The following is a 14,911-nucleotide window of genomic DNA, read 5'->3' as shown; positions in this document are numbered from 1 at the left end:
GAAGAAGAAGAAGAAGAAGAAGAAGAAGAAGAAGAAGAAGAAGAAGAAGAAGAAGAAGAAGAAGACCTCTTTTTGTTTATTCTCCCAAGATTCTGATTCTGTTGAGAATAGCAGCTTCAGGCAACCCTTGGGATGTGAATGTACCTGCTCATATAAGGTTACAATCCAGCCAAGTAGGTGCACTGCACATCCATGTGTGAGCACGCCACACCAGAAGAAGTCAGTGCCGTGGACTTTCCCTCGGCATGCCCACAGTTCAGTGACTCTAAGAACGGCCATGAGCTAGGACTCTTTCAAGAAGTGAAAATGTCAGTTGAGCTTTATGGTGAGCTATAACACACATCAGTATAGTGCCCAGCTGTAAAAGTGTGGGATTGCTCCCTGGAAGACACCTGTGCGGTCATCACCTGGGTAAAGAAATAAAACAAGCCCGAGTCCTAGAAAAGTCCCCTTGTGCATGCTCCAGTCACTCACAGCCTCCCCTGCGTCATCACTCGCACAGGATATCAGGTTTAACTGGCCTCGAGCTTCATGTGAATAGGATTGTTGTATATGTGCTCATCCATTTCTGGCTGCTTTTGCTCCACTTCATGGTTGGGAGATGCGGTCATGTCTGTAACACACATCACTTGAGATCACTACTGTATGGTATTGCATTGGGTGTTTATCATACACGTATCCATTCTATTATTGGTAGATATACTGCTATGAATATTCTTTTGCATGTCCCTTGGTATATACATTATATCAAGTATGTAGCTTAGGGACAGAATTTCTAGATGGTGACATGTATGCCTATATTAAGCATGATCTTTACAGTTCCCAGACTGTCTTATTCCGTGCTTCAATTGCTGCAATGAAACACCATAACCAAGAAGCAAGTTGGGGAGGAGAGGGTTTATTCAGCTTATACTTCCACATTGATGTTCATCACCAAAGGAAGTCAGGACAGGAACTCACACAGGGCAGGACCCTAGAGGCAGGAGCCGAGGCAGAGGCCGTGGAGGGTGCTGCTTACTGGCTTGTTTCCCCTGGCTTGCTCAGCCAGTAAACAAACATTTATCAAACAGCTTGTAGTGAGCTATTCTCCTACCATATGGACAGGTATAGTGTTCTGTGTGTTGATTAGAACACCTATGGTCTATGAAAGCTGTTTTTAAAAATGCTGAAGGGGATGTGGGGAACTGAGCATGGACGGGACATTTGTCTGATACCCTCTTGGGTACACAATATGTTGATTAGAGTGGAGATTTAGTACAGTATGTGTCAACACTGTAAATGTGTGGCAAGCATTTGCAAATAGCTTTATTTCAAGAGCAGAGGGTTGATAGCTGGCTCCATGGGTAAAGGCATTCATCACCAAACTTGAGGGCCCGAGTTCAATCTCTCAGACCCACATGATAGGCAGAGAAAATGGACTCCAGAAAATTACCCTCTAACTCCTACACATATGTTATGGCACACGTGTGTGCCACACGGTGTGTGCACGTGCACACAAATAAATATAGAGTTTAAACAGGAATCTTCACTTGAAGACAGTGACGTTTGCCAGTCAGCATCTCCTGATAATTTCAAAAAACTTCAAGGTATGTCATGTAGCTTCAGGAGACAGTGAGGGTGTCATCTCACAAAAGGGTAAGCAAGAAATGGTGGCTCTAGAGCATGGCGTGAACATTTTAGCCTGATATGATGACCACAAGCTCATTTGAAATATTAAAACACAACTTCCATTAATTTTCTTATCAGATATTCTCTTAGTTGTCTGCCATGGACAGCATGACTATATGGTATGCTTTTCAAATCAGGTGGGCTCCATGGCTCAGTGGGGAAAGGTACTTGATTCCCAGGTTCAATCCCAGAACCACATGAAGGTGTGGGCAGAATGGACTCTGCCAAGTTGTCCTCTGACCTCCACACATGTACCACACACCGTTACCCTTTTCATCTTTGTCTAAAGAACTTGAATACTGAGAAGAGATTTTTAGTTTTGAGAGCAATGGTGTATGATGTCAAGATGGCTGACAGTTGGTCCCACCTGAGCCTCTGACTGTATCAGCCGCACTGATCTTAGATAGGCCCAGTGTTTAATGGCCTTTCTCACCTTCTTGGGAAAGTACAGTTCGACTTTAAACCAGCTCTCTGTACTTAGTGTATGTGCTTTTAACGGGTTGCTACTTCAGGAAAAATTGGGAAGAGCAATATGGACAGAATAAATAGACTACACATAGGGTCGGATTTTACTCAGGAATTCATGCAAGTAACACAAATTCCCTCGAAAATATCTAAACAAGATTTTGAAATTTTCCATTTTGCCTAGATTGTTTGTTTGTTTATTTGTTTGTTTAAGGCTGACTTTGAGCTCCGAATCCTCCTGCCTCCACCTCCCAAGTACTAGGATTACAGGTGTGTCCCCTGAAACATACACACAAATACCCAGCTTTGATGGTTACTTTTTATAATTTCATACAATACCAGGAGAAAACTGAGCAAAACCTCACTCTCATTTACAGAGATGAATAAGTTCTGTAATATATTACATACAATACACCTGACAATATATTGTTACTAGAAGTCCATGTTTGGTCATAAATCTGTGTTAAATAGTTTATACTCACACTGACCAAGCAACTTGCATACATACAGAGGTCAGAGGTCCTGTTCTGAAATGCCAGTGTGCAATTCTTTTTATGTTATCCTTCAGATTAAAGGCCTTATGTGTACGGTGGAATTAAGTTCCAGATTTGAGCAGGGCTTGGTTACACACACACTTATTCCTGGCATTCAGGAGGCAGAGGCAGGCAGATTTCTTTGACTTCAGGGTCATCCTGGTCTACATAGAGAGTTCCCAGACCAGCCAAGGCTATATAACTGTCTCAACATAACAAGGCCTGTCTCAACATAACTAAGTGAACAAATAAATCCTGCAGGTGGTCTTCCTTCTCTTTATCACCCTCGCTAAAATAGCTTTCCAGTTGTTTCATTTAGGTAGTCCATGTTTGGTGATGATGTAAGAGACAAGTATTTAAGCTTGAGGAGGAAATGAAAATGAAGAAAATGATCCTGGTTTGGCAGAGAAGAGAATCAAGCACATTTTAGTAATGACAATCATATAATAAGTCCAGATTCCTCTCTTTCTCCCTACTATCTTATAATCTACTTAAGTCCAAATCCAAACGCTATTTTAAAAAAAATAGATAAATAAAAAGGCTTACTAAGTATCTGGAACAGTGCCTCGTCCCTGTTGGTGGTTGCAAATTGCTTATTGATTGATTGATTGGAGGTAATCCGGGGCGCTGTGGGCAGACCAGCCCGGCAGCTGGCACTCTGCAGGGCTGCATTGCTGCTGTTCCTTCTCGTCCTATTGGAGCATCGATTGGCTTGACGGGCTCAATGGATGGCCTCAGCACTGTGCATGCACAGTTCGACTGTGGTCCCCAAGTTAGAAGCTTTATCGTTTTGCCTGCTGAGAGTAATATCTCACAGTGGTGCTATTTCCAGCAAGTTGCTGCTGGAATGTTTGGAGGAATATTGAAAAAAGAACCTCCAGAGTTCAGGGTTTTTCTAAAATCCAGGGACCAGCATATGAGATTCGAACTTGGGGACAAACAGGTTGCCGGGTGTTCTGTGACTTCTCCCGGGGTAGTATTAGCAAACATCTGCCCACACCAGATGACAGACCAAAGAAATGATTGCATCCAAGTCTAGCCTAGTGAACCAGTGAGTTTATTATGGGAACATGAATGAAGGCGGTTATTTACAGTGGCGCAGGTGACTCAGGGGCACTGGAAGGCTACCCCAGCAAGGGAAGGAGGGAGGGAGACTTGTCAAAATCTATCCTAGAGCTCCTTGGCAACTCATAGGCAGCTGCCCCAGTGTCTCCCTTTCCAAGAAACTGTTACTTTTCATGCAGTGTGACAGGTGTGTGATCTTCAGCGCTGGTCGGAGTTTGTGTATGGGTGTGAAGACCATGTCATGGGTGTTTAACTTCTCCTTAAAAGAGTAATCCTACCAGTTCTCAAGTGTACATTTGCCTGGGACAAGAGGAAAAGTAGAGAGAAGGGCAGGCTCCAGCCCCAGGGTCAGACACAAGCTCTATCTGTCCCCTTGCTTCCTTTGGCCACGCCTCCTGGATCCGTGCTTGGTCTCTTCCATGTGCTCACCTCGGGGATCCACTCTGAGTCTGCTAATAGCAAGCCAACGAGGCGAATCAAATTGTGAACCACCTTTCACTTCAACCCAGCTCTGCTTTCTGTATTGAATTCACAGTCTATTAAAATCCTGTTCATCTTTTTTTTTCTCTCTCTCATTTTAGGGAACTCCTGGCGGTGATAGTAGCATACAAGGACCCAAGGGCTTGAAAGGCGACGTTGGAAGACAAGTAATTATGTGGACATTTGGAAGTAAACTTGCTGCTGTAGCGGCTGAGAGGCTCAGAGTCTTAGAATTAGATTATAAAACACCTGAGGGGGGATTTGGAGTAAGAGAACATGCTTACTACAAGCACACACACACAGACACACACACACACATACACACTACAAACAACAACAACAAAAACCTCTTGTGGGAAGCAAAAAGAACAAATCTTCCACTCCTGCTTATTTCTTCCTGGGAGACATTAGAAACATTGTCAACTTCTGAACAGAGACATTAGGAACATTGTCAGCTGGCCCACTAAGCCACGCCCACTTCATGAATACAAACACCTAAGTTCTAGCTTAAAAGGAAGGACTTGTCGATTTAATAGAAAGACTTTTTTTTAAGGGCTACCAGCATTGTTGGCCATCCAAGTATCCAGAGGTGGAAGGATGCTAGCCACACATGCTAGGAAGATGCAACCCTTTTAGCCTGCCATGGAAAGGGAAGAGCCGGTGATGGGTGCTGGCTCCTCCCACAAGGCAAATCTCTGGGGATTGTTCTTAAATCTCACAGACCACAGTTTAGTCCCCTTATCTTATTACTTAAGATTTAAATTTATGTGGATAATGTGTGTCTCTAATGATTTTAATGAGCAAGTCCCCTTGCTAACTCCCTGTAGGGAAGACACCTGGGGCGGTAGGAAGGAATCAGCCATGCTCCCTCCTTCTCGGCTTTGTCCATGACCCGATTTGTACACCAGGCCCCAACTCTGTGTAAACCTTCATTTTCCTCACTTGCAGAATATGGTGAATAGCCTACTTTTGTGTTTTCTTGGCTAATCCATCATTTCATACTTTTGCACTCTGGGGACTTTTGAGGCTTTATTCACGGGCAGGTGTTAATCTACACAGGGTAGGCAAAGAAGCAGTCCACAGGTAGGAATCCCAACTGGAGTCTGGGGAGATGGCTGACTTGGTAAAGTGCTCCATGCAAAAGCAGGAGGACCTGAGTTCAGATCCCCCGGACCTACTTTAAAAGGCAGCTGTTGTGGCATAGACCTGTAATCTCACACTGGGCAAGAAGGTCCTTTGCTCTTTGACCAGCTAGTACTGCTGAATTTGTAAATTCAGCTGCAGTTAAAGACCCTGTCTAAAAAAATATGGTGGAGAGCAATTGAGAAAGACTATCTGTCAACCTCTCAGCCTCCATATATACCTCAATACATGTACAGTCCCCCACATAAATACACACATACACAACCCGATGCACACAAAAGCCCCAACCAGTAGTGGCCTGCCAGCCTCATTCAAGCTATGCTGATGACAGGGTAGGAGTAGTATGAGTATTCTGACCCATGTCTCAAACATGAATGGGTGACAGTGAGCAGCTGGAGCCTGAAACCATGTACTGGAGTTGTGCTGCTGATCCTTGTGACCCACATAGGGGTGTGACTCATGACCAACGGAAGATAATATCACAATTCAGGGAAAGATGGCGCCAGCCCTTCCGGTACATGGACAGATGTTAACATGGAACCTGTCAGTGATGTCATGTTGCCGTCACACATTCTTTTGTTCCTCTGGCAGGGCAGAAGAGGCTGGCCAGGCTCTCCTGGAACACCAGGCTCAAGAAAAAAGATGGTAAGAGCCCTTCGAGGCGAGGAGCTTCTAGACTCATGGATCCCATAGCTGTGACAATATGGCTGATTGGGGAGTCGGTGGGATTGTCGATGGCTAGGGATGCTATCTAGAGACACTGAGCTGTCTCAGAATGGGACTGGCCTGCTAAAGCCCTTGAAGCTGTAGTAAGAAAGTCCTGGCTGCATGGAAAATTACCCACAAGGAAAGACTGTCATGCAGAAAAGAAAGAGTGTTTGTCAATAAGGGAAAGTGGTCGATGTTTGGCCGACTTGCCGACGTAACTGCAGTTGCCAGTGATGTTACTCGGAAGTCCAAGCTTTATTGTCTGCTAAATTTTATGACTATTAAGAATATTGGGAAGAAAACAGATTCCTTCCTCAGCAGCCATTAATTGACAGCTAAAGGTCTTCATTTATATCTTGGCAGGTCTACTGCTAATGTTAACATGCAGGTCTTATTTAGGCAACTATAGTGTTGAGAGTTTTAAAGGGCATAGCATCCCTGTCATGTCCCAGGGTAGAGGGAGATAGAGGGGTAAAAATAATGTTAAATACAGTGAACTCACATATAAAATTCTCAAAATCTAAAATTGGAAATAAAAGAAGTTGAAAGAGAAATAAAGAGAAGGTCTGTTGTAGGCATGTAGCCAAGGGTAGACCAGGTTGTTGAGTACCTTAGGGATTCTGGTACTGTGATAGAACAGAACACCATGACCAAAAGCAACTTGGGGAGAAAAGGGTTTATTTCAGCTTACAATTTGCACACCACCACAGAGGCAAGTCAGGGCAGGAACTCAAGGCAGAAGTTGAACCCGAAGCAGACTCCACGGAGGCATGCTGCTTACTGAATTGCTCCTCTTCGCTTGCTCAGCTTACACAACTGAGTATGCCCTGTCCAGCAGTGGTGGCACCACTCACGGTGAGCTGGGCCCTCCTACAGCCCTGTCCAGCAGTGGTGGCACCACTCACGGTGAGCTGGGCCCTCCTACATCAGTCATGAATCAAGACAATTCTCCACAGACTTGCCTGCAGGCCAATCTTATGAAGGCATTTTCTCAATTAAAATATTCTCTTCCCAGATTTGTGTCAAGTTGACAAAAGCTAGCCAGCACATTGTGGAACCCATTGGGGAGAGTTTTATTTTGTTTTTAGTTTATTTTATTGGCTTTGTTTAAATACTCGCTTTAAAACATTCCATGTGTGACTGCTTAGAAAAGCACACAGAGATTCCAAATAGAAAGCCTTTATCCAATAAGAGATTAAAGGAATTCACTTCCACACCTGCGTTAGAGTCTAAATTCTACCAATTTTGTCTCATTTCACAGCATTTTCTTTTCTATTCTTTGTTTAGCTATCCAGCCTGCTCACCCCATCCCTCAAAATGCAAAATGTCTTAAAATTGAGCACAAATAAAAACTAGTTGAGTAGGTGGCACTCAGGAGGCATTGTGTTTTTCTGGGCAGACGTAGTTTATGAAACTAGTTATTAGACTCCGCCAGGAAAGTGTTTTTGCATCTGGAAGCACACCCGTGTTCTTCACAGGACTAGGGAATGGAAATAGGAGGGGAGATTGCATTCAAACTGTGCAGAGTGTGATTGTTAGGAACAGGCCTTGCTAATGTTGCTTCAATGCATATGCAGAGGAGAAAGTATTTATCCTCTGCTCTTAGCTTTCTGGAAGGGCATCCTTGCAGGCTTACATCCCCCTGCAAAACAGTTTCAGTGTTAAGAATATCACCCATGAAATCCTGGTGTGAGGAATGTGCATTTATTGTTTTGTGGCCTCCAGAGGTCATATCATACTGTACAGCTTCCAAGGAGGAGGTCCCCATGTTGGTGATAGGTGCCTCTGTGTCACACAGGAACCAAAGCAGGACTAGTGACAAATGACAAATCAGGGGTACAACCTCAGTTAGTCCTCTTTTGTGCAACTCAGCAAAATAAAGTAAAAAGACTCAATGACCCCACTTTCCAGCCACAGACAAGGACTGACACCAGACAACTAGCTTGCATGTGCACGACAGAGTTCACCTGCCGCTTAGCTCTGAAGCCAGGATTAGATTTCTCTCAGAGTAACTTCACCATCCTGAACACAGCTCTGCAGATTTGAAATGTCGACTCTGAGAGGAACAGGGAATAGCCCCATACATCCCAGTGAGCAGAGGATAGCCCCATATATCCCAGTGAGCAGAGGAGGCAGAAAAGGATGGAGAGACACTGAATTATGTTTTGTTTGGATCACTGGTGACCGGAAACTGAGGCCAGGGAGACTGCAAAGAGTAAGGGGACAGGGAGTCAGTGGAGATTATGACAGATACTCTGGGTCCTGGAGGGCTTCATGTGAATCCCAGGAATCTCCTAAATACTAAAAGTTGGAGGAAGATGCAAGACTTCTCTTGACCCCAAGGTGTTTTAGACAATGTCTCCATATCCCACTACACCTCCCCAGGGGATTTCAGTCTATAGGGTCCCTTCCAAAGATGGCCAATCTTTGTTGCCAGTGAATCAGATTAACTAACCAATCAAACCACAAAAGAGAGTGGGGATAATCATGTCCAAATGTCAAATTAATCCCCTTCCCACACCTTCCCCATTAGAAGAAGAGTTTCTGGGAGGAAAGAGGAACTCTGGAAAACAGTTCAAGTCTGAAAGAACCAAAGTCCACATTTTTGCTCTGAGTAGAAGCTTCAAGAATTGACAGGACGGCCGGGTGGTGGTGGCGCACGCTTTTAATCCCAGCACTTGGGAGGCAGAGGCAGGCGGATTTCTGAGTTCAAGGCCAGCCTGGTCTACCGAGTGAGTTCCAGGACAGCCAGGGATACACAGAGAAACCCTGTCTCAAAACAAAACAAAACAAAACAAAAAGAATTGACAGGACAAAAGTGAAAGGTGCCAACTGACAGACCTTGAGGAGTACGGGAGACAAAGAGGAAGTAAGATTGGCAAGGTAGCAGAAATGGCACCACTGGGCTCCAGGTTCCTTATTTTTACTTTTCTACTCAAGGGAAGTAATATAATACTTACATTTTTAAGATTTTATTGTTTTATTATATATATGAGTGTTTTGTCTGTATATCTGTGCACCCTTTCATGCAGTGCCCATGGAGATCAGCAGAGGGCATTAGATCCCCTAGAACTAGAGGTACAAATGATTGTAAGCAGCCATGTGAATTCTGGGAACTGAACCTGGGTCCTCTGGAAGAGCAACAAGTACTGACTCAACTCTCTAGTCCAATACTGAAATTTTAAAATGGATGATCACGTGACCCACCTTTTGAATAAAAGTGCCATTGTGTAGAATGCTACTAGAAAAATCCCATAAGTGCAAGAATTGTGACTGTCAAAAGCTAATGACTACTTCTTTTTTTCTAGATGCTTTTTAAATGTTTAAGTGTTTGGTCTTTCTGAGGTGAGAAGAAGGATTGTTTTCCCTGTATCTATTGTTTCCCTGTATCAGATTGTTGTGATACTATGTGGCTGCTGGGAACCGAACCTGGGTCCTCTGCAGGAGCAGCCAGTGCTCTTAACCTGAGTCATCTTTCCCACTGTGCAAATGTTTATCTCCTTATGGAGGATTCGGGATGTTTTTGCTTGATCTGCGTTCAAATATTAAGTAAGGATTTATTATTTTAATAATTGCAAGAAGTTATTCTTTAAGAAAAAATGTTATTTATAAAACTGTAAAGTATTAGGTAGACACTGCACTGAGCCTGTAGCTGGGTGGCTGAGTCCTCGTCTCACATCCAAAGTTCTCTGTTCCATTACAGCACTTTATATGCCCACAAAATATGTATCTGGATGAAGAACACTGAGGGATCCTTAGTGCAACAAATGCTGCTGAATTGACAAGTGGTTAGAGAGTGGCCAGTGGTGGGGACAGGGGACGGCATGCAGGGCGGTGGGTTCCAGCCAACCCAATCTGATCTCTATTCTGACACTGAGCACCGTCAGTGAACCTGCAGCTTCCTGAGTCCTAAAGCTAAGAACTCAAACAAGGGTTCTTTTCTGTGCCGGAAATAAGAACCCTGGAGTAAACGGTAACAAACTTTCTCCACTTTGTTTGAAGCATTGCTTGTGGGGAATGGCTGCATCATGCACAGAAAGATGCTCATGTCTCTCCCCTGACCTCAGCTCGCTGGGTGCCAACAGCGTACCTGACAAGAAATGTCCCCAGACTTTGCTAGATGCTTCCTAGAAAGGAAGAAGAGGCAGTAAACCCCTCTTCTATTTGAAGGCAACTGATGGAAAGGGAGGCAGGCCTGTGCAGTGAACAAGCTATTATCAGAGGGAGGCCAAGATATGAGCCTGGACCAAGGGCAGGAGAAGCAGCCAGAATGTAGAGCCCAGGGGCATTGGCGGGAAACGGTGTTCTCTGAACCAGACTGTGCTGAGAATTGGAAGAGATCCTGCCAGGGGTAATGAGAAGCAACTGTGGCCTCAAACGAAAGCAGGCTTTCATTCCAGTTTGGCCCAGATTGTTTTTATGGTATTGACCATTCATCCTTCTGGGTACCTCTTTACAGGCCTCCTAGAGAACTCTAGGGCAGTAATGCTGGACGTGAGCCTGCCAGTACAATTTAGGATTCATGGAGTATCTGCCGTTAACACTCTGCTTGCTTGCTGGTAACTTTCTGTCCCAAATTAGTCATATCTACCCAGAAAACAGGGTTCTCATAAGTACCCAGAAAGCCAGGCTGTGGGAACTACAGAACTGGTGACTCTGTCTTACATCCTTTTTTTCCTGATGGTACTTTTCTTCCTTGATGTGCCCACTGATGTTTACTTTAAAGAGGAGTCAGGATCTCTGGATGTGTGACCAGACCCCAGTCAGCGTTTGAGTGTACTCTTCTAGTAGTCTGAGATTGTCTTTCCTATGTAAACCACTTGAAAATGTTAGGCAAAAAGCTGCAAAATCGCTTGCCCTGATGCCTTGTCTGCTTTCCATGTCTCACGCCTGCCAAGGTCTCTCTCCCATAACTTTGTAGTTTATAGCAGCATGAGTGCTGAGTAGCCGGCCACTTCTGGGTTTGTTCCCGTCACTTACCTAATCTCAGATGTCAAGTTTGGTCTCTCCCATTACACCTAACTCCCCTTGACTAGGGGCAGGAGTCAGTTTTTGCTCAACACACCAGCCCCCCACCCCAAGCCTTGGACAGAGCAGGAACACCAGAGATATGGTGATTCATGTCATTGAGCTCTTTCAGAATCAGATCTTAAAGTCACACCAGAGCAGAGCAGAGAGCGATGGCTCAGATGGTGTGCTTGCAGGCAAGCCTGAGGAGCTGAGGCAGAGTCCACAGAACGTAGCTGGGCATGGCGCTGTATCCTTTTGCTCCCAGCACTGGGAAAGCAAGCTAACAGATGCCCGGTACTTGTGGGCCAGCTATGCAGCCCAGCCTCATTGGTGAGCTTCAGGTCAATGGAGAGACCCTGTCTCAAAATGTAAGGTAAATGACACCTAAGGCATGTCCTCTGGTGTCTGTGTGCACACACACATATGCATCCGAATACACAAGCATATACAAAACCAAACAGGAGCCGACATCAATGTTTCAAACGCTATCTGGAGAGAGACGTCATTCACGTGAAGCTCTCTCCGCAGCCCTTAAAAACCTACTGGGGAATGTTTTTGTTTTACTAGAATATAACATTCTTCTCCTCTCCTCTACTCCAACCAACTGTATTCACCAGAAACCTGGTCCAACCATGTGTGTTAACTGCACCACAGACCCCAAGGGCTACTGTCAAGTGTGGGACAAGCCTGTCAGCCTAGCGACCCCACAGCTCCCTTCTTGTCTCTTATCCCTGTTGCAAGTGTCTACCATGCCTCCTGTTTTCCTGCTGTTACTTCATTACCTAGGCTGGGTCCCCAGTGGAAAGATTTGTATATATCTCTGAAACCAATCTCCAAATCTATCTCTCTGGGAAGATTTCATGTCTGACCAACTGGATGTAATCTCTGTCTTTGAAACTGTTTTCCATCCTTGGGCATGTGCTATGTTCTGTCTTGTAAATGCTTGTAGTATTTATCCCTCCTCTTCCTCCAATACTTGAAGAGTGTGGATTTCCTGAGGTCAAAGACCCAGGGTGTGTATGTGTTGGGAGGAGGTGGTTCCTGTCTATTAATCTTTAAAATGTAGCAATGATTTTCTGAATGAAATGATCTACTGGAAGATGTTTTTCTGAATGATGATGAAGTGTCTTGAATGGCCACAATTTATTGTGCAAAAAGGAACAGATTCTTATTAAACTTATAAATATTGCATGTGTATGTGTGAGTGTGTGAACATATGTGTACCACATGTATGCAGATGCCTGTCAATGCCAGAAAAGGATGTTTGACCCCCTAGAACTGGACTTGTAGGCAGTTGTGAGCTATCTGATGTAGGGCTGGGGATTGACCCTAGAGACTTCTGCTTTTGGACTCTGAGCCATCTTTCCAGCCCTTTGAAAATGACTTCCTTTTTTACTCTGACAGAATTTGGGCCTTGAAGATGACTTATTTTTGTTTGAAAGAAATAAAACATTTCCCCATGCACACACCTTTGTTTCTTAGATGACAACATATTTTGAAATACACTTAGCAATCCTGGCTTGTCCATACATTTTTCATGAGTTCGCAGCAAGATGATATTGTCTTGTGGCTGTTGGATTTTGTGAACCCTGGATGTGAATTTTATTTTGACTTTACTAAGTGACCAAGTCAGATAGGATATGTCATTGCCTCTTGATTATCTGAGCTACAGACTACTGATTAGGAAGGTACCTTAAACCCTAACCCTATGTAGAGTGAGAATCTCCCTTTTCTCTTTAGCAGTGTTATTTGGATTGGGTATTTTATTGATACAATGAATCAAGTCACTTTTGAATACTTGAGATGACTGGTCTCTGACAGCTAATCACATTGCTTGGCTTTAAAAATCAAACTAGTTTGGTTCTTTAATGTCTGAGCTTAGAGGATTTATTATGAAGTTCCTGAAGTTGATCCTCAGTTTTTCCTCTGGCATCCTGCCCCTTGGCTGGTCCATCCCTGATTCCTGACTGACTTTGTAGTGCTTGGGGGAAAATAAGAAAGAAAGTTTAGATCAGCCAGCTGCCAAGAGCAGCTCTAGTCAAGTCTGGTTGTGGTGGGTTGCTGGCTACGACCTATTCTCTGTGTATCACTGGCTTCAGGTTGTGTATGATTTCAATTACCTGTTGCCCTACACAGGAATTCAGAGTTGGCAATAGCCTGTTCTCACAATTCACTGAGTAATTGAATGTGTTAAGCACAATATGGGAGTTATTTATGTCAGTGCCTTGAGGTATCTGTTGCCAATTTAAATCATATATCTTCATACATACATACATACATACATACATACGTATGTATACCCACACACACGTGCGCACACACACCCCATCTTTTCTAAACTAAGAATATCTATTTTTCTCCCTTTTGTTTTAGGTAGTTCATGGCCGAAGAGGACATACAGGCCTACAGGTCAGTGATTATTTTTTTCTTAACTTCAAATGATAAATGACTCATGTTCAGTTATTTAGAATAAAGATGGTAATATCTCTTCCCATCTGTCTTAAACTTTTGTCTTTTGATGACATTGGTTGTAGAATAAATTGTTAGAAAAAATATTGACTACATTTTAAGAATTCAAAATGGAATGAAAATTGGGTCATCTTATTAAAAAATTTTCAAAGATATTAAAAAATGATTAAACATAAAAATTATCAAAGATACTATTTAGTCCAACAGTTAATTTTTTTTTGTTTGGCTCTTGAATATAAACTCTAAGTAACCTTTCTTGGACTTGTGTTCTGTTAGCCTCTCCAACTTACAATTTGTGTGAAAATCCCATATAAACCCGAAGAACACAATGAAAGTTTAACACAAATTGGGTATTTGGGGTCCTCTGGAAACTGAAACAGAGAGCTGTGTGGTATCCCTTTCACACACACCAGTGATAACATCCCACACTGTGCCTCATGAATGCAGTCTTTAAGAAAGAACAACCGTGGCTTAGAATTTTTCAGAACACACATGCTCAAGTTAAAAGCCCAGTGAGGGTTACTGTTAAACCTATCTGTACCCACACAGTCAGACCATAGTAAAACTCTACAATGTTAAAGATAAAAGAGATCTTTGGATTTTTATAAAGACCTTTCATTGCCACTGGAAAAAAAAAGTTTCTAATCTTACACATGAAGAGTCAGGATTAATAGATTAATAGGTTGGTTCTTTCTCATCACAGGGAAATCCAGGCATCACAGGCCCAGATGGACTTGAAGGTTCGCCAGGACTTAAGGGCCCACAGGTATCCACAGAGAACATATGATAAGAGTCTGTGTGTGGGTAATCTATAGCCTGGACAGAACTCTTCACTTGCCCTGCTTGGAAGTGTGTTCAGGTTAATAAAGCAAGCAAGTAACATTGAGTCTTAACTTGTACAGAACATGGCCTCTTAGAGTTCTGCCCCTGTCAAGAAGTGGAAAGAGAGGAAGATGCTGGGCAGTCAGCCCCATGTGCTGGGGTCAAGATCCTTAGGATAATCCAGGAGACCTTGAGTCAGGGAAAATGTTGAGCCTTGAGTGTGTGGGATTGTGGTCCATTTAGCACGGTAATAGCTCAGTGTTCTATCCCCGGAATGTCCGTGGTGTTGAAACATTGGCTCAACTCAAGGAAAGATCTGTTCCAAGTGCAGCTGGAGGCTTCAGTGGGTGATCTATAGTGTGGCACCCTGCCTGTCCTTTCCAGCTCGCTTCTCTGGGGACCTGCCTCTGGCACATTTTCCCTTTATAAGGAGCAAGCCATAGTTGGCTCTTTGCACTGGTCACATGAGAAAGGAGGAACTAATGTGCCACAGGGGGTAAAGCATAGCCTAAATCAACAGCAAGACGGGGGGGGGGGGGGGGGGGGGG

General features: G+C 43.8%; 1 protein-coding gene across 1 annotated transcript in view; it reads left to right on the top strand.

Moving 5' to 3' along the window:
* Positions 1-14,911, top strand: part of Col6a6 (collagen type VI alpha 6 chain) — a 135,879-nt gene that overhangs the window by 75,189 nt on the left and 45,779 nt on the right. The window contains exons 19-22 of the mRNA XM_028756796.1: positions 4,313-4,378; positions 5,946-5,999; positions 13,446-13,481; positions 14,245-14,307. Coding sequence (XP_028612629.1) covers positions 4,313-4,378; positions 5,946-5,999; positions 13,446-13,481; positions 14,245-14,307 — 219 coding nt within the window. The remainder of the gene's footprint in view (positions 1-4,312; positions 4,379-5,945; positions 6,000-13,445; positions 13,482-14,244; positions 14,308-14,911) is intronic.

This window comes from Grammomys surdaster, unplaced genomic scaffold (genome assembly GCF_004785775.1).
Source record: "Grammomys surdaster isolate TR1022 unplaced genomic scaffold, NIH_TR_1.0 126131, whole genome shotgun sequence".
Classification (NCBI taxonomy): domain Eukaryota; kingdom Metazoa; phylum Chordata; class Mammalia; order Rodentia; family Muridae; genus Grammomys; species Grammomys surdaster.
The sequence above is the reverse complement of the archived record's forward strand: the minus strand, read 5'-3'. Positions and strand labels throughout refer to the sequence as shown.